Source organism: Culex quinquefasciatus, chromosome 3 (genome assembly GCF_015732765.1).
Source record: "Culex quinquefasciatus strain JHB chromosome 3, VPISU_Cqui_1.0_pri_paternal, whole genome shotgun sequence".
Lineage (NCBI taxonomy): Eukaryota > Metazoa > Arthropoda > Insecta > Diptera > Culicidae > Culex > Culex quinquefasciatus.
Window position 1 is genome coordinate 147,424,163 of NC_051863.1, and position 25,369 is coordinate 147,449,531.

Below are 25,369 nucleotides of genomic sequence, written 5' to 3' on the forward strand. Positions count from 1 at the left end.
CCAAAATGTCAAATTTCATGTCCAGTATCAAAATCCCTAAAGTTTGATACCCATATTGCCCCAACTCTTATGGTTCCGCCAAATGTCCCCTTATCGGAACATCCCCGGGGCCTCCGGCCACTCCAGGTGGTTGCCAGTTCCAATAATCAACTCCCGCTCATCCCGGCTGGCATGTCTTGGCGTATCCATGCCTCCAGGCCATCTGCTCTAGGGTCTCCAAGCCATCCGCTCCCGGGCCTCCAAGCCGTCTGCTACCGGGCCTCCAGGCCATCTGCTCCTGATGTTGACTCGTCGACGTCTAGCAACAGAATGAATTTTCGGAACCGACCGAGCCGCGTTTTGCTAATTTAGATCGGGGACGTATGCCCCGCCTTTTGGCACCCATTCTCCTACATCTCCTTATTCGCTTTTTGCCGCGTCGACGGTCCGAAAATTATGAGGTAGAGTGGGGGTGATTTTAGATACATCAATCTCACGTCTCTCGATTGACTGATTGGGAAACGTTTGTTCAACCAAGCGCTAAGAAGAGGGGAAATTTGCCGAGAGGAATTTTGGATTGCTACCCTGTATAGAGCCCTAAGACGAAGTTCTTCGTCAAAAATTCTGGAATTTAAGGAAATCAAAACCATAAATTTCTTCTTTGGCTTCCCGGTGCTTCGGACGCCTATGAAATATTTCAGTGTAATGTTTAAAATTTTTTGGTAAACTTATAATTTTATTTAATTGTTTTGGCACTAACTACAGCGTTCAAAACACACTTTAAATGCAAGTTGATGTTAGAAATCATCAAATAACACAGTTTTGATATTCATAATGCGAACTGATATCCAAATAATTGATAAAACAAGATAAGAGTTGTATTGTTAATTTGATTCGGTAAACCACGTTGGATTTTCTTAAAATAATTTCAACTGTCAAAAATCCACCAAGGCATTTACCGGTGGATACTTTTCTACCACAGTTTTTGTGTGATCAATGTGGTAGATGCTTTGGTGGATTTTTTACTGTTCGAATTATTTCAAGAAAATCCACCGCGGTTAACCAAAATCAAATTAACAATAAAACTGAGGTGTCTGGGTTTCGAAGCGTCCGGGAATTCGAATCATGACGTTAGCTTCAACTCAAGAAATCCGCATAAAAATCAATGTAACCCTAACTGTAACTATACTCTCAAGTATCAATTTAGGAGCAGAATTCAGCCTAATGGCGCTTTCAGAGCAAAAACATCCACTCCCCGAAGACCCCTTGAGTAATACTCGCAGCGGGACACGTTTCCTCCACGGGATCCCTCCCATTAGCATACACGTGGCAGGAAAAGCTTTCCGGTGGTGGCGCCTCTCGACGAGTGCGTCGAGTGCAACCGTTGATGGAGCCATTTTTCGATATGTGAGTGAATTCCCCCGGCTATAAAACGTGAATCTTTTACGAAAACACGCGAATTAGATCGCGAACTGAAAGCATTTTTATGCCTGATGGGGGGGGTTTTTAGAGTTTATATTTGGGCGTTTGAAATGGTCGATTGATTTTTGGGAATAAGGGTGGAGCTTAGGGTGAATAGAATATAGAAAAAAACGGGTTTGAAAGTAAACTTTCAAAAAGCGAAGTAAGCATTTGATTGATGAAACCAATTTTAATTTTTGCTTCCGAGATGTTGAGAGTAACTCACGAAGATTCACCATAAAAAAAAAACTTAATAAAATTCAAAACCTCCAACGGTTGGTATTATGGGCTGTTGAAGTAACAAACATCTTCAGCTTGCGCATACGGAACCTTCCAGAGAGCAGACTAACAACATCGTTCCGCCATAAATCACGTTGTAAAGACTCAAAGTTAATGTCTAGTCTATTTTATTAGCATCTTCTATGTGGCGTCTGCCACAAGGTTAAAGTCGAATTTGTGCCAAGATTTGCGATGTCTCGCGTTTCCAGCAAAATGAAAAATGTCCTCTTTGCGGGCGAGATTAATACCTCTGGAACTCGCTAGGCTGGGATCTTCTACATAAAATTCCACCATTTTGAGCGGGAGGCCTTCAAAATTGAGCCACCAACGTGCACAAATCACATCACATTCCACGCCCCAACCCTCTAAGGTGACTTCATGTAGAGAAATATGTGGAGGAAAAAAAACGACTTCTAAATTGGACTCATTTTCCACCCCGCGTAGAACCGTTTCCCGTGAAATTAGAGAAGCCACCGCACAGTGGATCCAGGTGTGACAAAAATCAAAAAATGAAAGTTAAATTTCAGTAGTGTTAGTATTTTTCTATTTTTTCTCATACATTCAAAAACACTTTCCCAAATTTTGAGCAAGATTGGATGGAATTTGAATTTTTGGCGGCTTTGAGAAAGCAGACATTTTTGTTATTTGTAGTAGCTGAAACTTCAAAATTCGCAAAAAATATTTTTTCTTAAAACTTGCATAACTCCGCCAATTTTAAACCAAATTTGATTCTTCTGGCTGCATTCGAAAGGTATTTAAAAGTTGTTAATTTTACTGTTCTTGAAATTTTGATGGATCCCTTCCCTCTTTTTAGCTATTCAAACGAAAGAAAGCATTAACTATTTTCAAGATTTTTTCAAATTTCAACCCTTTAGGAACAATTTTGTACGGGTGTGTCCAAAGTCTCGTATGCAGTTTCTGTCATGAAATTTAATGTACTTTCAGACTGTGTATAGCAAATTTTGCTCATACTTGCTCGAAGGATCAAAATTTGCATGTTTCTAAAAAAAAGTCAAAGTGGATCTACTCTACTCTGTTCACGAATCGGATCAAAAAGTCAGATATGGCGAACGCCTTATGATTTTTCTTCATATTCAAGATATCAACGAATGTACCAAAATAATACTGGATTTTGGATTTCTTAGGGTACCAAGATTCCCACCCCTCCCCTCACCACCCTCGTCTTTTTATGATTTGGTTAAATATTCCTCTTGGAATGACTGAAAACTTCAACGGCGAAATTACTTTCTATCGTAAAATTTCACATGTGCATATGTGCTATCTTGTGATCCGTCTGCTGAACAAGATAGGACGTGTCACAAGATAGCACACAAGCTACGATGTGTATCTGCGTGGAGAATTATTGGAACAAAGTGATGTGGGCAGTGAAAAACATATTAGGGTAATTCTCCGCCAACTCACACAGCAGTTGCCCCGACCCCTCTTCGATTTGCGTGAAACTTTGTCCTAAGGGGTAACTTTTGTCCCTGATCACGAATCCGTTTCGATATCTCGTGACGGAGGGGCCCCTTCCATTTTTGCACATGCGAAAAAGAGGTGTTTTCAATAATTTGCAGCCTGAAACGGTGATGAGATAGAAATTTGGTGTCAAAGGGACTTTTATGTAAAATTAGACGCCCGATTTGATGGCGTAATCAGAATTCGAAAAACGTATTTTCATCGAAAAAACACTAAAAAGTTTTAAAATTCTCCCATTTTCCGTTACTCGACTGTAAAATTTTGGAACATGTCATTTTATGGAAATTTAATGTACGAATCTACATTGTCCCAGAAGGGTCATTTTTCATTTAGAACAAAATTTTTCATTTTAAAATTTCGTGTTTTTCTAACTTTGCAGGGTTATTTTTAGAGTGTAACAATGTTCTACAAAGTTGTAGAGCAGACAATTACAAAAATTTTGATATATATACATAAGGGTTTGCTTATAAACATCACAAGTTATCACGATTTTACGAAAAAAAGTTTTGAAAAAGTTGGTCGTCATCGATCATGGCCGTTCATGGTCACCCGCGACAGACACGGACGACGAAACAAAGAGAAACGCAAAAAGTAACTTTTTCAAAACTTTTTTTCGTAAAATCGCGATAACTTGTGATGTTTATAAGCAAACCCCTAATGTCTATATATCAAAATTTTTGTAATTGTCTGCTCTACAACTTTGTAGAACATTGTTACACTCTAAAAATAACCCTGCAAAGTTAGAAAAACACGAAATTTTAAAATGAAAAATTTTGTTCTAAATGAAAAATGACCCTTCTGGGACAATGTAGATTCGAAAAGTACATTAAATTTCCCATAAAATGACATGTTCCAAAATTTTTACAGTCGAGTAACGGAAAATGGGAGAATTTTAAAACTTTTTATTGTTTTTCGATGAAAATACGTTTTTTCGGAATTCTGAGTACGTCATCAAATCGGGCGTCTAATTTTACATAAAAGTCCCTTTGATGCCAAATTTCTATCTCATCACCGTTTCAGGCTGCAAATTATTGAAAAACACCTCTTTTTCGCATGTTCAAAATGGAAGGGGTCGTACCGCCCTCCGTCACGAGATATCAAAAACGGACCTCGGATTCGTGATCAGGGACAAAAGTTACCCCTTAGGACAAAGTTTCACGCAAATCGAAGAGGGGTCGGGGCAACTTTTCCCGATTTCGTGTGAGTTGGTAGAGAATTACCCATTAGTTAATGAGCAATTGCAAACATTTTAATGAAAACCGTCATCAGGGGTGACATTGGGTCTGGTGGGTTAGATACAAATTGTTAAAATTTGTATGACCCAATCTCACCGCAGACCTAATGTCAGACGGTACATACTTTTTTTTTTGGTACGATAGATTTTCTTGTGGGAATCCTAAACATGCAAGAACTTTTTTCATCTTACCCAAAAAGTCTTCCTAAAAGCAGTTTTTACCTTACATATTTTTATGTGTAGCTTAAAAGCAGAGCAGACCTTGGCTCGAGTCGTGGATGAAGAGAGGAGGGAAGATGGGAAATAAAAAAAATAAAATTCAAAACTTTATTCTCAACTTTTTAAATGTATCACAAATTACTCTAATTAATAACTCTAATGCAAAAAAAAAAGTTAATGATTTATTAATTTTGTAGGTGACGATCTTTGTTTTGCACCCTAGTATTTGGGAATATTCGAAAGGGGAAGGAGATGAAAACTTGAAAAAAATTTCTTTTGGCCTCAACAAAAATCTAGAGTTTTTAAAGTCCTTAAATTTGTTGTGTTTCATATGTTTATACGACCTTTAAAACAACTCTAGAAATGTCTTCTGATCTTTCCCTACCTAAACTACAGATACTACTAAAATGTGCATAGTTAAAATGTTATGATAACCTCATAGAAGCCAAATAACACTTTTCCTCAAATACACAAATTTTGGAACACCCTATTAACTGGACCACCCTAACGTTACTAACTTTCGGAAGATGACAAAGCTATTATTTTAAAGTATGGTATCTACGAATTTTGTTTAACAAAATTTTGGTTATGGAGCATTGTGATCTGGTACCACCCTAACATTTTATTTATTAAGATTCACAAACACACAAAATCAAAATTCCAAGCTATAAAAATGATATAAAAAATACAATTTCAGCAATTTAAAAAAAATATTTCAAAATAATAATTTATGAACCACCCGAATGTACTTAGATTTTACTTCATGAAATAATAAATGTATTTTTTGAATTCAGCTGCCCAGAATTACCCTAATATGACATATTTGGTAAAATACCTGACATTTTTTAATTTTGTCACACCTTTGTTCAGAGAGGATCCACTGTGCACCGGGAAAAGGAGGAAAAAAATGTGCGTAATATAAATTTTCCTCCCAAAAGGTGCGTCGGATCGCTTGATGGTGTCAAGTGCCGGGATTGCTTCAACGAGCATCATCATCATTATCTCGTCCGAAACAGTGTGAGCGCTCACACCTTCTGTCGAGTGATGGATGGAGTTGCTGTGGAGAAGGCTTTTTTGCGTTTTATTTCTATAGGTTAGTGAGAAAACTTGAGGAAATCCGAGGTGTTTGGAAAGCTATGTGAAGTTTATTTTATGATATATTTTTTGATTTTTGCTTTTATCTAATTTAGTTTTAATAAATTTATCATGTATTTTGACCAAATCTTCAAGTATGAGAAGAGGGTGTGATTGTCCTTTGAAATAACTTAAAAACACTATCTGATGATAAGAATTTTGATTATATTTAATGTATAAGGTAAAAACAAATTCCAAAGAACCCATCACAACTAATCAAATCATATTCGTAAACCAAAAGAAATTTTCCGCGTACCGCCTCAATCATTTCTGCCGCATGATTGACGAGGAATTTCTCATTACATTCAGCGATACATTCCAGTTCAAGTGGATTCGAGGGGGGGAAACCTTATTGCGATTCTTCCTCGAAATAATGAACCGTACCACCGCACAGTTACAGTTACAATGGCTGCGGCAACGTTTCAGTAAATGCCAAGGCATTCCGCTGAAATATTCGCTACCCAAATTAGTATTCATCAAACTGAACACTGTGGGCGATGGAGGTGACAGTGCTGTCAGTATGTTTTTGGAAAAATAGCAACTTAGACTATGATTTTGTCATGGAGTTTGTTCAATGTTAAGTCAAAATAATTTCAACTGATGCTCAAATTTAAATTTTTCCAAATACAGGACCTTTACCCTTCGCAGGACAGCTCGTCCCCATTGTTGCTTTCTCGATGGAAGGCAAGGACAACACCACAAGTGAGATGGTGTCAGATGATAAACACTCTCTCCGGCTCGTGCCGTACGCCGGCTATGTCGGTTTCGAGGTTAGGGAGGACAAGCTTAAAAGCACTTCCGGAGGACCCCGGCAAGTCACACGTATTTAGTGTCGTGCCACGCGATGCCTCGGAGAAGTGGAAACAATTTACAGTATGTAAAAAAAGTATTTACACCCCTTGGGCACTATGCACATTTTGTGATGAAACATGTAAAAAATTTAAAGTTTGACAGGAACCTAGTACTACGTTTTGTTCAGAAACTCATGCCAAACATTTTACTACAAAAAGCTCATGAAAAGATGATATCTATAAAAAGTTATATAACAAATACTATTACGAAAATAAAAAAGGTGCAAAAAAAGTTTGTACACCTTTCGAAAAATTAACATAAATAATGTTATTTGTTGACAAATCACCATAAATCCAGTCTCCCAACTCCAAATAGGCATCCTTGACTGATTAAAAAAAATAATTTGGATTGAATATAAAGTTTACTAACTACTTAGTATAAAAGTTTATATAACTCTGGAAATTCTATATAAAACTTATCTAAACCTAATTTTGCAAACTTTTAATTCAACTAAATGTCAATATATTACCATAGAATTGCTAAATAAACATTTTGGAGTGGGTATAACACCGTTTTGGGGGTATTTGTATCGATAGAATAGATTTTTCGTTGGAATTTCGTACCAACCCGGAATTACGTCGTAAGAAAATCCGCCTGCATCCGAACCGGTCCACGATTCACAAGTCAACCTATGTGGAATCGGAAAGGGCATAAAATTTCTGATCTTTTGATACCCTAACATCTAGGTTTTCTTTAAAACCTACGTTTTTGAATACCTGGGCAAAAAGTAAGTTTGATCCACGAGAACAAAAATTACGAAATTCCATACATTTTTGGCAGGTTGCTCAAACGAAACCATAACAACGTTTTTGCTTAGGTATTTTAAAACGTAGGTTTTAAAGAAAACCTAGATGTATGGGTATCAAAATATCGGAAATTTTATGCCCTTTCCGATTCCACATAGGTTGACTTGTGAATCGTGGACCGTTTCGGATGCCGGCGGATTTTCCTACGACGTAATTCCGGGTTGGTACGAAATTTCAACGAAAAATCTATTCTATCGATACAAATACCCCCAAAACGGTGTTATACCCACTCCAAAATGTTTATTTAGCAATTATATGGTAATATATTGACATTTAGTTGAATTAAAAGTTTGCAAAATTAGGTTTAGATAAGTTTTATATAGAATTTCCAGAGTTATATAAACTTTTATACTAAGTAGTTAGTAAACTTTATATTCAATCCAAATTATTTTTTTAATCAGTCAAGGATGCCTGTTTGGAGTTGGGAGACTGGATTTATGGTGATTTGTCAACAAATAACATTATTTATGTTAATTTTTCGAAGGGTGTACAAACTTTTTTTGCACCTTTTTTATTTTCGTAATAGTATTTGTTATATAACTTTTTATAGAAATCATCTTTTCATGAGCTTTTTGTAGTAAAATGTTTGGCATGAGTTTCTGAACAAAACGTAGTACTAGGTTCCTGTCAAACTTTAAATTTTTTACATGTTTCATCACAAAATGTGCGTAGTGCCCAAGGGGTGTAAATACTTTTTTTACATACTGTATCTAAGACGTTCCCGCCCAGGAGCCATTTTCCGGGACGTGGTTCGGTGCGTGTGTGTCACAAGGACGAGGACAAGTTTTGACTTCTTTTGTTGTTGCTCCATGAGAGATGCTTAAAAGCAGACACCGTGCTTAAGTCGAGGGTATCAACTTACCGGCTCTCGGAAGCACACACATTTTCTGCTTTGTGTTCCCCTCAGGTGTGCGGAACAAAAAGTTTGGCCACCCGGAAACGAGATGAGATGGCGTCACATTCAGAATGGATGAGTTCTTCAGAGAATGGAAGATTTTGATGGAAATTTTAGCTCTTGACACATGATTCAAGAGAGCAGTTCTCTAGGATTTCGGTCATTCGATTTTTTTTGTATTTTTTAATCCGACTGAAACTTTTTTGGTGCCTTCGGTATGCCCAAAGAAGCCATTTTGCATCATTAGTTTGTCCATATAATTTTCCATACAAATTCGGCAGCTGTCCATACAAAAATGATGTATGAAAATTCAAAAATCTGTATCTTTTGAAGGAATTTTTGATCGATTTGGTGTCTTCGGCAAAGTTGTAGGTATGGATACGGACTACACTGAAAAAAATAATACACGGTAAAATTTGGTGATTTTTTATTTAACTTTTATCACTAAAACTTGATTTACAAAAAAACACTATTTTTAATTTTTTTATTTTTGATATGTTTTAGAAGGCATAAAATGCCAACTTTTCAGAAATTTCAGGTTGTGCAAAAATCACTGACCGAGTTATGAATTTTAATCAATACTGATTTTTCAAAAATCGAAATTTTGGTCGTTTTTCAACTTCATTTTCGATGTAAAATCAAATTTGCAATCAAAAGTACTTTACTGAAATTTTGATAAAGTGCACCGTTTTCAAGTTATAGCCATATTTAAGTGACTTTTTGAAAATAGTCGCAGTTTTTCATTTTTAAATTAGTGCACATGTTTGCCCAGTTTTGAAAAAATATTTTGAAAAGCTGAGAAAATTCTCTATATTTTGCTTATTTGGACTTTGTTGATACGACCTTTAGTTGCTGAGATATTGCAATGCAAAGGTTTAAAAACAGGAAAATTGATGTTTTCTAAGTTTCACCCAAACAACCCACCATTTTCTATCGTCAATATCTCAGCAACTAATGGTCCGATTTTCAATGTTAATATATGAAACATTTGTGAAATTTTCCGATCTCTTCGAAAAAAATATTTTTGGAATTTTCAAATCAAGACTAACATTTCACAAAGGCCAAACATTCAATATTACGCCCTTTTAAAATGTTTGTCTTGATTTGAAAATTCCAAAAATATTTTTTCGAAAAGATCGGAAAATTTCACAATTGTTTCATATATTAACATTGAAAATCGGACCATTAGTTGCTGAGATATTGACGATAGAAAATGGTGGGTTGTTTGGGTGAAACTTAGAAAACATCAATTTTCCTGTTTTTAAACCTTTGCATTGCAATATCTCAGCAACTAAAGGTCGTATCAACATAGTCCGAATAAGCAAAATATAGAGAATTTTCTCAGCTTTTCAAAAATATTTTTCAAAACTGGGCAAACATGTGCACTAATTTAAAAATGAAAAACTGCGACTATTTTCAAAAAAGTCACTTAAATATGGCTATAACTTGAAAACGGTGCACTTTATCAAAATTTTAGTAAAGTACTTTTTGATTGCAAATTTGATTTTACATCGAAAAATGAAGTTGAAAAATTTTTACGACCAAAATTTCGATTTTTTGAAAAAATCAGTATTGATTAAAAAATTCATAACTCGGTCAATGATTTTTTGCACAACCTGGGAATTTCTGAAAAGTTGGCATTTTATGTCTTCTAAAACATATCAAAAATAAAAAAATTAAAAATAGTGTTTTTTGTAAATCAAGTTTTAGTGATAAAAGTTAAATAAAAAATCACCAAATTTTTTTACCGTGTATTATTTTTTCCAGTGTAGTCCGTATCCATACCTACAACTTTGCCGAAGACACCAAATCGATCAAAAATTCCTTCAAAAGATACAGATTTTTGAATTTTCATACATCATTTTTGTATGGACAGCTGCCGAATTTGTATGGAAAATTATATGGACAAACTAATGATGCAAAATGGCTTCTTTGGGCATACCGAAGGCACCAAAAAAGTTTCAGCCGGATTAAAAAATACAAAAATTAAAATTGAAGAAAAAAGACCGATTTCGTAGAGAATTGCTCAAGAGCGGTTGATTATCCCTCACGGAAGGACCTAACTTTCAGAACATTCCAGGCAACAATTTGTCGCTGTAATGGAAACCGAGGGCAGAACCCATCAATATGCAAATCGATCGGCTATAACTCGATGTAAATTACAACGCATTCATCGGGGACACCTGTTGCGGTTCACAGTCCGGTCCATTTTCTGGGTGCTTTAACAAGGAGTAAGGTATGGAGTGATTATGCAAACCAAATGATGCAAGATCAATCGTATTGAAACGTTTTCAGTTGGAATAAATGTGTGTTATTTACAACTGTTGTCGAGAGTTGATGCTGATAGCATTCATTACTTTTATATATTCTGTAGAACTATGGAAGCCATTTGCAGTCCAATTTAATGCAAATATTAACAAAACTTTATGCAGCAATTTCCAAATCCAGGAATCAAATCAATCCCTTTCTGAAAGATATGCCTGACACCTTGTCACGTTGCCGTTGCATTTCCCCCCAAGAATTTCCCAGGAGAGAGGGATCGCCCATCAATCCGTCATAATTCAATCAATTCGCCCAACCACCCCCGCACCCGATAAATATTTATAGTAATTGATATCAATAACCGTATATAGTTCTCAACGCGGAAGGCAACTAATCGAATTTCCGCGGTTTCGATTATTTGGAACCATATTTATGGATGTTTCGGGCTTCAGCGCGCGCCAATCAAGTTTGTGGGTGTGTGCATCAACCAAATGTATATTTGATGTGATGCGGGCAAAACTGTTGCACGTGGGAGGCTGCTTTAAGGGACCTCCAAGTGTTATGCTCACAATCGGTAGTAAAGTTTAAGCATTGGGTAATGGATTGTTATTATGCATTGGAAAAGGTTACAAAAAGATTCTTAGAAAGGGCTGTTTGTTGCGAGAACTTGATTGTTGACCTTTTTAAGATGATCTTTGTTTAGGAAACGAAATGTTTTTTCCCGAAATAAACAAATAAAATTTGATTTTCAAGCATAAAAACTGTCCAAACAAAACGGCTTCTTGTACTTAGACAGCATTTTAATTTCTTTTATTGGTTGAAGAAGCTTCTATGAAATTCTGGATTCACTCAACTGTGCTGTCTTAAAAAGCAAACTTTTCAGCTTCGATAACCGTTTCATGAAGTTTATGCCCAAGATTGGGATACCGTTTCCTCGCAGATATCCAAGTGCAAGACCGAAAATCCCATTCTAGCAAATCAACAGTTTGGTTTTACGAGCAGATGCATCGGAAAAGTTCTGCAGATTCTGCAGTTTCGTGTGGTCCCCGAAATTCTACCCATGCTATCAACTCTCAACATAACCTCATCCAGACTTTCACTTTGCTTCAATTTGTCACCACAGATGTCCCCATCAGATATTCGGAATTCCCAAGAAACGGACAAACGCTCGCTACAAAGCATGAAATTCTCGCTTGAGTCAAACCATCGAGATGGGATGCCGACAAGAGAAGCAGTTCAAAAGGATTCAACTCCGATAAAGAAAATGAGCGGAGAAACAGTTCGATGGGGGGCTCGTAAAATTTGCAATTTTGCCAAATTACAGACACTTTTGGAGGGCGAGAGCAAGCCTCATAAAACAAATCGTCTTTATTACTATTGCCTCTTTGCCACGCGGCCACCGACTTCGATAACGATGGATACGCACGCTGCTCCTTTATCTGGGGAAAGGATAGGGTAGCGTTACTGATATACATCCAAAAACAAACTTGCATGAGTTATGCCAAAATCTACAGACTTCTTACTTGCTATGGAGGTAAACATTCAGGTTATAACTGTAAAGATTGATTAGGAAAAAATATATTACCGAGTTAAGTCAAAACATGGGCCACATACTATTTGTAAGGCTCTGAATACAGCCGTTCCTAGCCACCCCCAAACAAAGAAAGCCAAATCATTGGCCGGGAAAATCCTGTAACTTTGCTTTTGCTATAGTTTAGCCAGGCAGGAAAAAAAGTTTTTGCCTCTAAGCCTAGTCGGACATCCGGTCTAGTCGGTGTACTCTCTTTGTGTTTGTTTTATTTATTTTAGATAGTCCCTTGCCACAGGGAAGTGGAGGATCAGCAGCAGCCACAGTGTTTCCGGTATTAGCGACCCATTTGTTCCCACTTTAGAGAATGGATTACTTCGAGGGTCGGTCATTGCGGAGGATTTAGGGAGGGAAAATCGCCCTGCGAACGTGTTGTCGTAAACTTTTTCGTGTGTGGTTGAGATCCGATTATTAGTGGTTGAGGGTTAAGCTTTTGCATGGTTGGGAAATTCATGTTTATTTTCAACACCAAATTGAAAGCTTAATTTTATCCAGTTTATGGACAACTTTATCATGTAATAACAATTAAATATGCTGCGACTGATATCAAAATGAAATTATATTTCAAACTACATACAATTAAAATGTCTCGTCGATTAAGTAGACTAAAAGAACCGCTCAGAACATGAATAAATAAACAAATTGATGTTTTCATTTGTCCATGCCTAAATACTCGGAAAAGAACACCCCTCTTAAATAAGGCAACCACTTAATTTGGGGGCCTCACCGCCTTTGGGACTTTTCCCTTATTTTCTTTGTAGTCAGATTTAATCACAACACAAATAATGGATTTCCCATTCATGCCAACACATACGTATTGTCGTGATCGTACTATCTCGTCGTATTTCATTTTTTGAAGATTCATGACAACGCGTTTCAATGTTTGACAGACCAAAACTAGATCACGAAATGTAAACAATAACAAACAAGTGTTATTCGGTTGAAGAAAGTATTAGACTACGAAAAACAAACAAACAAACTTTTGACAGTTTGCATTTGTTTACAAAAACGTCAGCCTGTTTACATTTGAGCAGTTCTCTAGGATTTCGGTCATTCGATTTTTTTTGTATTTTTTAATCCGACTGAAACTTTTTTGGTGCCTTCGGTATGCCCAAAGAAGCCATTTTGCATCATTAGTTTGTCCATATAATTTTCCATACAAATTTGGCAGCTGTCCATACAAAAATGATGTATGAAAATTCAAAATCTGTATTTGAAGGAATTTTTTGATCGATTTGGTGTCTTCGGCAAAGTTGTAGGTATGGATACGACTACACTAGAAAAATAATACACGGTAAAAAAATTTGTGATTTTTTATTTAACTTTTGTCACTAAAACTTGATTTACAAAAACACTATTTTTATTTTTTTATTTTTGATATGTTTTAGGACATAAAATGCCAACTTTCAGAAATTTCAGGTTGTGCAAAATCATTGACCGAGTTATGAATTTTTAATCAATACTGATTTTTCAAAAATCGAAATTTTGGTCGTAAAATTTTCAACTTCATTTTCGATGTAAAATAAATTTGCAATCAAAAAGTACTTTAGTGAAATTTTGATAAAGTGCACCGTTTTCAAGTTATAGCCATATTTAAGTGACTTTTTTGAAAATAGTCGCAGTTTTTCATTTTTAAATTAGTGCACATGTTTGCCCAGTTTTGAAAAAAATATTTTTGAAAAGCTGAGAAAATTCTCTATATTTTGCTTATTCGGACTTTGTTGATACGACCTTTAGTTGCTGAGATATTGCAATGCAAAGGTTTAAAAACAGGAAAATTGATGATTTCTAAGTCTCACCCAAACAACCCACCATTTTCTATCGTCAATATCTTAGCAACTAATGGTCCGATTTGCAATGTTAATATATGAAACATTTGTGAAATTTTCCGATCTTTTCGAAAAAAATATTTTCAAAATTTTCAAATCAAGACTAACATTTCAAAAAGGCCAAACATTCAATATTACGCCCTTTTAAAATGTTAGTCTTGATTTGAAAATTTTGAAAATATTTTTTTCGAAAAGATCGGAAAATTTCACAATTGTTTCATATATTAACATTGAAAATCGGACCATTAGTTGCTGAGATATTGACGATAGAAAATGGTGCGTTGTTTGGGTGAAACTTAGAAAACATCAATTTTCCTGTTTTTAAACCTTTGCATTGCAATATCTCAGCAACTAAAGGTCGTATCAACAAAGTCCGAATAAGCAAAATATAGAGAATTTTCTCAGCTTTTCAAAAATATTTTTTTCAAAACTGGGCAAACATGTGCACTAATTTTAAAAATAAAAACTGCGACTATTTTCAAAAAGTCACTTAAATATGGCTATAACTTGAAAACGGTGCACTTTATCAAAATTTCACTAAAGTACTTTTGATTGCAAATTTGATTTTACATCGAAAAATGAAGTTGAAAAATTTACGACCAAAATTTCGATTTTTTGAAAAATCAGTATTGATTAAAAAATCATAACTCGGTCAATGATTTTTGCACAACCTGGAAATTTCTGAAAAGTTGGCATTTTATGTCCTCTAAAACATATCAAAAATAAAAAAATAAAAATAGTGTTTTTTTGTAAATCAAGTTTTAGTGATAAAGTTAAATAAAAATCACCAAATTTTTTTACCGTGTATTATTTTTTCCAGTGTAGTCCGTATCCATACCTACAACTTTGCCGAAGACACCAAATCGATCAAAAAATTCCTTCAAAAGATACAGATTTTTGAATTTTCATACATCATTTTTGTATGGACAGCTGCCAAATTTGTATGGAAAATTATATGGACAAACTAATGATGCAAAATGGCTTCTTTGGGCATACCGAAGGCACCAAAAAAGTTTCAGTCGGATTAAAAAATACAAAAATTAAAATTGAAGAAAAAAGACCGATTTCGTAGAGAATTGCTCATTTGGTTTGTTTGCGAGTTTGCCACAAACATGTTTGCGAGTTTGGAAAATTGTCAAATACAAAAAGTGCAAGTTTGTTAGTTTGTTTGCCATAATCTAATAGCGCTTTGACCTGCATTATGCCGAAATTCGGTTGAATTTGGATGCCGGAGTCCCTTGTTACAATCAAAAATGTAAACAATAGACGTGCATGCAAGAGTGACAAAACGGCCTCTGACTAATTTAATTCTTTTCGTCAAGTTGTCGTACTTGCAGCGTGTGTCAAGATTGCACGATCCGATCGGAACTGCATTTCATATGATGAGTGACAACATTACACTAGGTTTCTACGGTTTTTGCTGAATATCCCAGGGTTAAAATCGAATTTTGCAGAATTGTGAAGGTCAAACAGTGAGGCATTCACAGCAGCGACAACATACGACAAGATAGCACGATCACGACAACATGAGCTTTGCTCGTGTGTGAGAGAGTGGTCCATTTTGCGTGTGTGTGTGTGTGTGTCGAAAGAAGGGAGAAATTCGTAGTATGTTACGTATTTTTCCCGGAAGGAGCTTACAACCTCCGGTTGCCACTTACGGAAGTCAGTGAGAACAAAAAAAGAAAACTTCTTGATTAAATTAAAGATTAATTTCCGGGAATTCTCTGGAGTGGATGCTCCAGAGAGAAGGGGGTTCATAGGCAAGTGTTCCGAGTTTACTTTTTCCTGGCTTGACTTGTACAGTAAAAGTATAATTTTTTTGCTCCAGCAAAAACACCCAGGGAAATCCCATAAACTTGGCGCTTTAGCTTGATTTTAATTTTACCTCGTAAGCTTGTGCAGAAAGTTGGGTCGATGTGCACGAGGTGTAAGACCAAAAAGGTTACACAGACTGTCGGTAAAAGGGCTTAACGGGGGAGCTTTTTTACCTCATCTCAGACAGATAGAAACAGGCTGACAGATAAGGAAGGAGTTTGAGGAGCAGACTAGCAAGGAGCAGTTTGTTTTGACGGTGGAGTCGATTATTGGTTTTTAATCAATAAATTATTGATCCTTTTAATTTATATGTATTCTTCTCGATCATAGGCTTGTAAAATAAACTAAAAAATGTTGTTGATAGTTTTATCATTACTTAAAATTTTCAGTGTACGTATTCACTATTACCAAAAAACACCTTTATCAAACCCACCCTTGTAGCTTTCACCGCAAACCGTGCTGGATTGTGAGTAATTACTTTCAAACCAAGGGATGGAAAATACCGAAGCCCTTTTGGAAAATAGTTGACTTAGGAATGCCACGCTACCGCGAAACACACCACACCAAGGTTCAAACGATGGACGCCGATTTACAGTGCAACAGTGCGTCGCCATTGTGCTTTCTTGTCGCTCCTCGATTTTGGTCAACGAAAAAAAAAAAGTAATGCCAAACTTTTGTAGAAACTACTTTACTTGTTTGCATTGAGTATGCGAGTAATAAGCCGCTTGTTTTCATCGCAGTCAAACTAACAGTGAAGAACTGTCAAATTTTACATGACTCTAACACTCCACCAAACGTTTGGCAGTGTGTGTAAGAGCCGTGTAAAGAATGAGTCAAACTTAGAATGGACCCCGCATTCTAAAAAATAAAATTTAGAACAAGAAAGCACAACGTTGAGGGAGGTCGGGAGCACAGGTGATCGCAGTCAGAGGCCAGACAGCTCTTCAGCAGACATTAAAATCAACACAACATTGATACGGTCGCGGGATGTGGTGGGGTAAAATGGAGAATTGGACAGACGGATGGGAATCCCTCTTTTGCCAGGAGGATCGTGCTCTGGCAGTGCTATAGGTATAGTAGATAAGAGATAGGGAGAGGAGGGAAACCAAACCGATGAAACCAAAACCGGAAATTAAAAGTCTTGGGAAACACGAAGCTGCACCGTTCACCGATGGGGTTACACGACGCGTGGTTGTTGTTGTGATGCACCTGGGCCGGACGTTCATCAAACACAAACAGAAACAAAGAGAGAGAGAGAGATTTGCGAGAAGGAGCAGGAGGTTAGAGGGACAGAGATTGTAATCAAAGGAACAGAAACATGGAGAAACGGAAATCCCAACACAATAGAAGAAACACAATGGTGGTGGTAAAACAAAACAAAACTTTCAATTGTAATTCAAGAGTTGCTGGTGAGTAATATGGAGAAAACTGAACGCGCAATTCGGAGAGTTTGTGTTTTAATTTGTTTTAGTATAACACAAAGTTTTACACAAGAGACGAGTAGTTAGTTCGGTACATGATAGAACACAAGATGATAGAGCACACTTGTTTTAGAGAACTGTTGTTTTGGGTAGGTAGTATTAGTAGTAGTTGTAGTAGTACTTTTGCCGTTGGTTTAGTAAGACGGGGGAGGCTTGGGGGTTTCTTAAGACTTAAAACGGGAAAACTGGGGTTGACTTGATTCTCTACAGAAAAGCGAGTAGTAGTGGGTAGTAGTTTGAGATTGTTGGCGAAGGGGCTGTACCTAGTTTGAACATTCTTCACTCGGCCGAGCAGATCGACGTGTCCGGCTGCGTACTGCTCCATGACGTCTTTCACGTCGTACGGCTTCAACGCCTCTTTGAACTTGCGTCGCGCTACAAAGTACTTCATCTGTGGACGGGTTGGTACACGGTGGTTGGTGATTTATGATTTTGTTGTTTTTTTTTGTTGTTGCAGGTGTTGTTGTGGGATTATTTTTTGAGTTGGAATAAGAAGTGTTGGTTGTAATATTCCAAACCAGGTTTTTTGGGTCCCATTTCGAGCGATTGTCGGATTGATCCGTAAAGATTCGCGGGGTTTAGCGATAAATTTTCGGTGGAAGGAAAGATACACATCAATAAGAGCTGTTTTTGAAGGGGTCAGAAGTTTTAAAATATGTATATGCTATTGCTATGAGATACCTATTTTATTGTAAAAACAAGAGAGAGATTACAATCAAAGACTTTATGATTTATTTTACAAACTGTTTATTTTTTTGCATAGTTGCTTAATTTAAAATTTGATGGTAGATTAAAATGAATTATTTGCATTTTGCTTTCAGTATGTTATTTGAATATAATGTATTAATAATCATAGAATCAATATTTTTGTAATATTTCTTAGATGCGTTTGAAGAAATTTATTTACGTTTTGATTTGAGCAATTCCAGCTCAATTCAGGTATTTTTCTGGTACCTTTGTACCCGACCCTCTCCGATTTCAATGAAACTTTGTAGACATGTTATCCTAGACCTATATAAGCCATTTTTGTGTATATGGAGCCAGTAGTACTCGAAAATAACATTTGAGAAGGGCGTAAGGTATTTAAATATTTTTGTATTTTGTAATTTAAAAATTACTGTATCTCGAAGCCGTTGCGTCGTATCAAAAAGTGGTCAAAGACAAACTTGTAGGAAATTGGACAGGCTTTCAAAAAATACACTGAAACAAAAATACACGCCACATCTATGAGATTTTTGATTTTAAGTCTAAAACTTAAATTTAAAGGTGATGTCACGATTTTTTCGTTCAAAATTTTGAGAAATTAGCCTAAAATGTTACCAAAAGACTGACGAAAAATGCAGGATGGTATGTCTCTCCTAAAAAAATACAAAAATCATTTACTGAAACTGTTTTTTTGAAAAGTGCTCTAAACGTCAAAATTTTCAAAAATCGGTAGTGGCAATCGATTCTCCAGACAATTTTACATAAAAGTCTTCATATTGACCATGGTCCTAAGTCCAATCCTTGGGAAGATACAGCGGTTTTAAAATAAAAATGTTGAAAAACGGGTTTTTGGTGGTTTTTCGCAATTTCTATATGACAGACTTGGTTTTTCAGTCTCGTGAATATTTTTAACGGAAAGCTCGTCCAATTTCCCATAAGTTTGTCTTTGACAGCATTTCAATTGGATGTAAGGGCTTACAGATATGTTTAACTTCATTGCTAATAACTAAAAATAGAATATTTTTTCAGTGTGGTAGAAACCTGATAGTAAATTTGCTTACGTAAATATAAAAACGAGTCAAATCAAAAAGCTGTCAAAGACAAACTTATGGGAAATTGGACGAGCTTTCCGTTAAAAATATTCACGAGACTGAAAAGCCAAGTCTGTCATATAGAAATTGCGAAAAACCACCAAAAAACCCGTTTTTTCAACATTTTTATTTTTAAAACCGCTGTATCTTCCCAAGGATTGGACTTAGGACCATGGTCAATATGAAGACTTTTATGTAAAATTGTCTGGAAAATCGATTGCCACTACCGGTTTTTGAAAATTTTGACGTTTAGAGCACTTTTCAAAAAAACAGTTTCAGTAAATGATTTTTGTATTTTTTTTAGGAGAGACATACCATCCTGCATTTTTCGTCAGTCTTTTGGTAACATTTTAGGCTAATTTCTCAAAAAAATTTTGAACGAAAAAAAATCGTGACATCACCTTTAAATTTAAGTTTTAGACTTAAAAATCAAAAAATCTCATAGATGTGGCGTGTATTTTTGTTTCAGTGTATTTTTTTCAGAAAGCCCGTCCAATTTCCTACAAGTTTGTCTCTGACCACTCTTTGATACGACGCAACGGCTTCGAGATACAGTAATTTTTAAATTACAAAATACAAAAATATTTAAATACCTTACGCCCTTCTCAAATGTTATTTTCGAGTACTACTGGCTCCATATACACAAAAATGGCTTATATAGGTCTAGGATAACATGTCTACAAAGTTTCATTGAAATCGGAGAGGGTCGGGTACAAAAGTACCATAAAAATACCTGATTTGAGCTGGAATTGCTCATTTATAAACCTCTGTATTGCTAATTATTAAAAAAAAAAAATATATTCAATGGACATAATATCAATTTTGTAAAATTTTAATTCGAGTCCAAATTTCAAATCTCTCTTCAGCTATAAAATCACTGGTGTAAAAAATTTTAGATCTGAAAAAAGTTTTGCTCGAAATTTCGCTTACTCTCAACACGAACAGAATGAAAAAAGTATCAAAGCTTGATTGAATAATGTATTGAAATGAATGAAACAATTCAGAACTCCTATATTCTAGAAATCTTTGAAATTGTAATGCCATAATAAATACAAATCAAAGACAAAAATAATAAAAAAGCAATAGAAACTTTCTTATGAACAATTTACTGAAGATTGCAAGAAAAATTCCAACATAAATATTTTTTTTTGTTGTAAACATTTCAAGAAATATGTTTTGATAACATCGATAATTGAAAGTTGTAAATAAGATAATTGAAAGTTGTAAATAAAGCTCAAAACATTTCTTTTTTTTTCAAAATAAATAATCTCATGTTTTTAAAGTTTTAATAAGGTTTTTGTACAGTTTAGTTTTTATTCAGTTTATTTCGAATCAAAACATGATTTTTTTTGGGTAAACTTTCAATTTTCTTTTGGAAGGTGATAATGGTAAATTGATTTGAAAAAAAGTTCAAAAGTCAAAAAAATATTTATCTATTGGAAATTGTCATTTCTGAACAAAGCATGTTCTTGAAAAAAAAAAAAAAAATCTGAAAATGACTTGTTTGTATTTGAGTTGTTTACAGTTGAAACATGTACAGTATGTAAAAAAAGTATTTACACCCCTTGGGCACTATGCACATTTTGTGATGAAACATGTAAAAAATTTAAAGTTTGACAGGAACCTAGGACTACGTTTTGTTCAGAAACTCATGCCAAACATTTTGCTTCAAAAAGCTCATGAAAAGATGATTTCTATAAAAGTTATATAACAAATACTATTACGAAAAAAAAGGTGCAAAAAGTTTGTACACTTTCGAAAATTTACATAAATAATGTTATTTGTTGACAAATCACCATAAATCAGTCTCCCAACTCCAAATAGGCATCCTTGACTGATTAAAAATAATTTGATTGAATATAAAGTTTACTACTAGTATAAAAGTTTATATAACTCTGGAAATTCTATAGAAAACTTATCTTAACTTAATTTTGAAATCTTCTAATTCAACTAAATGTCAATATATTACCATAGAATTGCAAATAAACATTTGGGAGTATAACACCGTTTTGGGGTATTTGTATCGCTAGAATAGATTTTCGTTGGAATTTCGTAATTACGTCGTCGGAAAATCCGCCGGCATCCGAACCGGTCCACAATTCACAAGTCAACCTATGTGGAATCGGAAAGGGCATAAAATTTCCGATCTTTTGATACCCAAACATCTAGGTTTTCTTTAAAACCTACGTTTTTAAATACCTGGGCAAAAAGTAAGTTTGATCCACGAGAACAAAAATTACGAAATTCCATACATTTTTGACAGGTTGCTCAAACGAAACCATAACAACGTTTTTGCTTAGGTATTTAAAAACGTGGGTTTTATAGCAAACCTGGATGTATGGGTATCAAAAGATCGGAAATTTTATGCCCTTTCTGATGCCACATAGGTTGACTTATGAATTGTGGACCGGTTCAGATGCCGGCGGATTTTCCGACGACGTAATTCCGGGTTGGTACGAAATTCCAACGAAAAATCTATTCTATCGATACAAATACCCCCAAAACGGTGTTATACTCACTCCAAAATGTTTATTTAGCAATTCTATGGTAATATATTGACATTTAGTTGAACTAGAAGATTTCAAAATTAAGTTAAGATAAGTTTTATATAGAATTTCCAGAGCTATATAAACTTTTATACTAAGTAGTTAGTAAACTTTATATTCAATCCAAATTATTTTTTTAATCAGTCAAAGATGCCTATTTGGAGTTGGGAGACTGGATTTATGGTGATTTGTCAACAAATAACATTATTTATGTAAATTTTTCGAAAGGTGTACAAACTTTTTTTGTACCTTTTTTATTTTCGTAATAGTATTTGTTATATAACTTTTTATAGAAATCATCTTTTCATGAGCTTTTTGTAGCAAAATGTCTGGCATGAGTTTCTGAACAAAACGTAGTACTAGGTTTCTGTCAACATTAAATTGTTTAGATGTTTCATCACAATATGTACATAGTGCCCAAGGGGTGTAAATACTTTTTTTACATACTGTATTTTCAAATTGAATTTGCAATGTTACACTTTTTATGGGTTTGTCCATTATTTGAATTCTAACTAAAGATCGACGAAATGATATGCAAATAAAATTCTTCCTGTAATCTCTCTCGAGTTTTTATTCTCTGGCAATACATCCATGGATGATGCGGGTCAAGTACGGGATTTTCGTCCGCTTTACTTTTAAGGAACTTCTCATACGGGCAAGTGAATTAATGAGGGAAACTTTTGGGGCAGGGTATTAGCGATGAAAGACTAGCTTTTCCTCAAAATTTGACACACACGCACGCACATATTAACCCATTCGAAGTGAGGTTGTGTGTATGTGTGTGCGTGGATGACCACTAATAGGCCACACCTCTAGGGAACATTTGCCGACTTACCTTTCGGATGAAACGGATGGCCCCCTTGTGTTGGTTCGTTAGCTGCACACATCTCGGTTCCTCATCCTCGTCTGGAGGGGTTGAAGTTTCCCGCGGGGGTTGACGTTGATTTTTTTTCGGAAAATTCGGTCACCAGGTCCGGACCGTCGTCAGTTGAGTTGAGGTTTTTTTTTATCACGGAACGATGGGAGAAGTGGAGAAAAACATAAATTAGAAATTAAATTACGTAAAAATCAATCCGAAACGAGTAACGTATATCTAGATTTAGTCCTAATTTATTGCTTTACACAGAATTGCCGGCGGGGAAGGAAATTTTTCGCTTGTGGCCGAGGTCACAAGTCGTTTTGGCCATTCGGAGCACGTACCTTTTGGCTGGCTGGCAAGGACAAACTCGATTTGTTGTCGTGGAGCGTTTAGGAAATTTAGTATAAGCTTAGAAGGTTTACTCTTTTTTGGGATGGTATGATTAGGACGCCGTTAACGCCTTTTTGGGACGCAATCCGAGGGGGATAGCTCGTAATTATCGGGGTGACAATTTACGACATTCGACGATTGGATTATTTTTTAGAAGTATTACAATTTATGGTTATTCTCTGAAATGACGAGGATCTCCTGTAGTTCGTGAATATTTAGAGTGTCAAGCTCTATCCAAAAAAGAAAACAATTTACTTCTTAAGTACTTATCAAAGTCATAATATTCGCGGTGAGGTTAGATTAAATTACAAGTGATTAAGTGAAGAAGCACCCAAACAACAAACAGATAAATACATCGTGTTCTGCTGTGACTAAAACCGAGCAGGTAATATAATTTTAATTGAATTCTTTATGCCAGCCGGTTCGGTTTTTCCCCAAAACAGTTTTTGGCAGGAGGAAGAAAACTAAAATTTTCATGTAGTTCCACGAAAGTTGTAAAACTGTTTTCGTACAGCAGCATAGCACAGCCAGCAATATGACATCGTCTTTGGTGGCCTGTTTTTCGGACGAACTATTTCGCGTTTAATATTTAATCAGATTGTTGGTGTAGGAGGGCTTTTTTTCGGAAGAAGGCTTGCGCTAGTAAAGTTTTCAGCGATGGGCGACGAACTGGACGTGCTTGTTTGGGAAAGTGAAGCAAGCAAACTTTATAATTTACTTGTTTGTCCGATGATGATTAACGAGTGAGCTTAGTTAAGTTTTAAAAATGAATAATTTATTCTTCAAAAACCTGCTATAATCAGACCTGGGGTGTTGAATATCATTTTATACTAAGTTTTATTTTTTAATTCGATGAATAATTATATTTCTTTATAAACATAGTATTTCAAGATAGTAATATATAATCAAAAGCAATTCCATTTGAAAATGGCGTAATCGGAAAAAAGTTCTCCGACAGGGCTCAAATTTGTCTGGAGTTCCTTGGTCACAATAATTAGACTCCTATGTTTTTGTTAGGCCATGAGATGACCAACACCGTGCTAGGGTAGTCAAAAAAATGGCCATTTCTTTCGGTCGATTTCCCAAAATCATACTCCGCACCATTTCAACCAATTTAAGCTGTGTTGGATGCAAATGAAAAGCGATTATTTGGCCTTTCTAAGAAAAATGCCATTTTATGATTTTATACGACTTTTTCAAATATTTGGTTAGCTTTTTAGGTCCTCACACATTTTTTTTCTTAAAAGGCGAACTAAAATTGGCTTAAATGGCGCGGAGTCATAATTTTCGAAAAAAGTGGTTTATGCGAAAATCGAAAAAATCTTCTTTTAGGACCATGGCTAGCACGGCGTTGGTCACCTTAATGGCCAAACAAAAAAGTACTAGTCTAATTATTATAGCCAAGAATCCCCAGAAAAATTTTGAGCTCGATCGGAAAACTTTTTTTCGGTTAGAATTGTTGAATGCCATGGCGGAAGGTAATTATTATTGTAAATGAATACACCTATTTTTTGTCTTTATGGAATGGCCGCTTAAGGGGTCCATTTTAAACATCGGTGACCTAGAACATGTTTTACGTGGGGTTTTTTGATTTATGGAGACGCACGATCATTCACAAAGCTTTGAAGTGCAGTGCTTCTGGGAACGCGCAGTTTTGTTTTTTCGCGATAATTTTTGTCGTAAATGATCCTAAAAATTTATTACAATCGGCAGTTTTAGTATTAACTCATCAAACTATCGATTTTATGAAGAGTAAAGCGTCATTTATTTACTATTTTTCGAAATTTTCTCGCGTTATCTAAATTGTAAAAACAGTAAAAATAGACTGATAAGTCCAGCCCATAGCACTACTGCGCGGCTGGCACGCGTTCGATATTTAAAAAATTTTTTAAATAATCAATTATCTATCTTTCCGCAGCCGGCTGCCTAAAACTTAAAATTTTCAACCGATAAACAAAATGCTCATGGTCACATCACTGCCACTCGTGAATCCTGACTCCATACCCATCTACTAACCCCCTCAAAACTTATGTGATACTTTGTCGGAGAAGCAGTCGATTGGGCGGTCTCTATCACTCAAGTATCGGACTAACATTCCCATCCACTTCCCCGTGACCCTACCACTGGTCGTGGCCGGCGCCGGTAATGATCAGCATGATAGGGGCATTTTAGAAGTTGTGAAGCGAGGAAAGATAGCACCCACTCATCTTCCACGGCTCGTGGATGTAACTTTTGGAGGTCCTGGTCAATAACGGAGTAGCAACTGCGAGTGGGCACCTATGCTTATGCTTATGCTAATGCGAATGGAGACGCACGATCATTCACAAAGCTTTGTTCTAGAAGAAACTTCAAGAAGTATTGTGCGAACGTGCAAAAACAATCGAATCAATTAACTATAACTTCAATTCTCGGATTGTTTTTTTAAGAACGCTAGAGACATTCTTAGTTCCAACAGTCATTTACAT

General features: G+C 35.6%; 1 protein-coding gene across 18 annotated transcripts in view; it reads right to left on the minus strand.

The window, feature by feature from the left end:
* Positions 1–25,369, minus strand: part of LOC6036398 (potassium voltage-gated channel subfamily KQT member 1) — a 349,585-nt gene that overhangs the window by 63,636 nt on the left and 260,580 nt on the right. For 15 of the 18 annotated variants that reach the window (XM_038263224.1, XM_038263227.1, XM_038263225.1 and 12 more), the window contains 2 exons: positions 22,491–22,561; positions 17,577–17,704 (listed from right to left, as the gene is read on the minus strand). In XM_038263224.1, coding sequence (XP_038119152.1) covers positions 17,577–17,704; positions 22,491–22,561 — 199 coding nt within the window. The remainder of the gene's footprint in view (positions 1–17,576; positions 17,705–22,490; positions 22,562–25,369) is intronic. The other 3 variants (XM_038263226.1, XM_038263233.1, XM_038263236.1) reach the window with 1 other exon arrangement.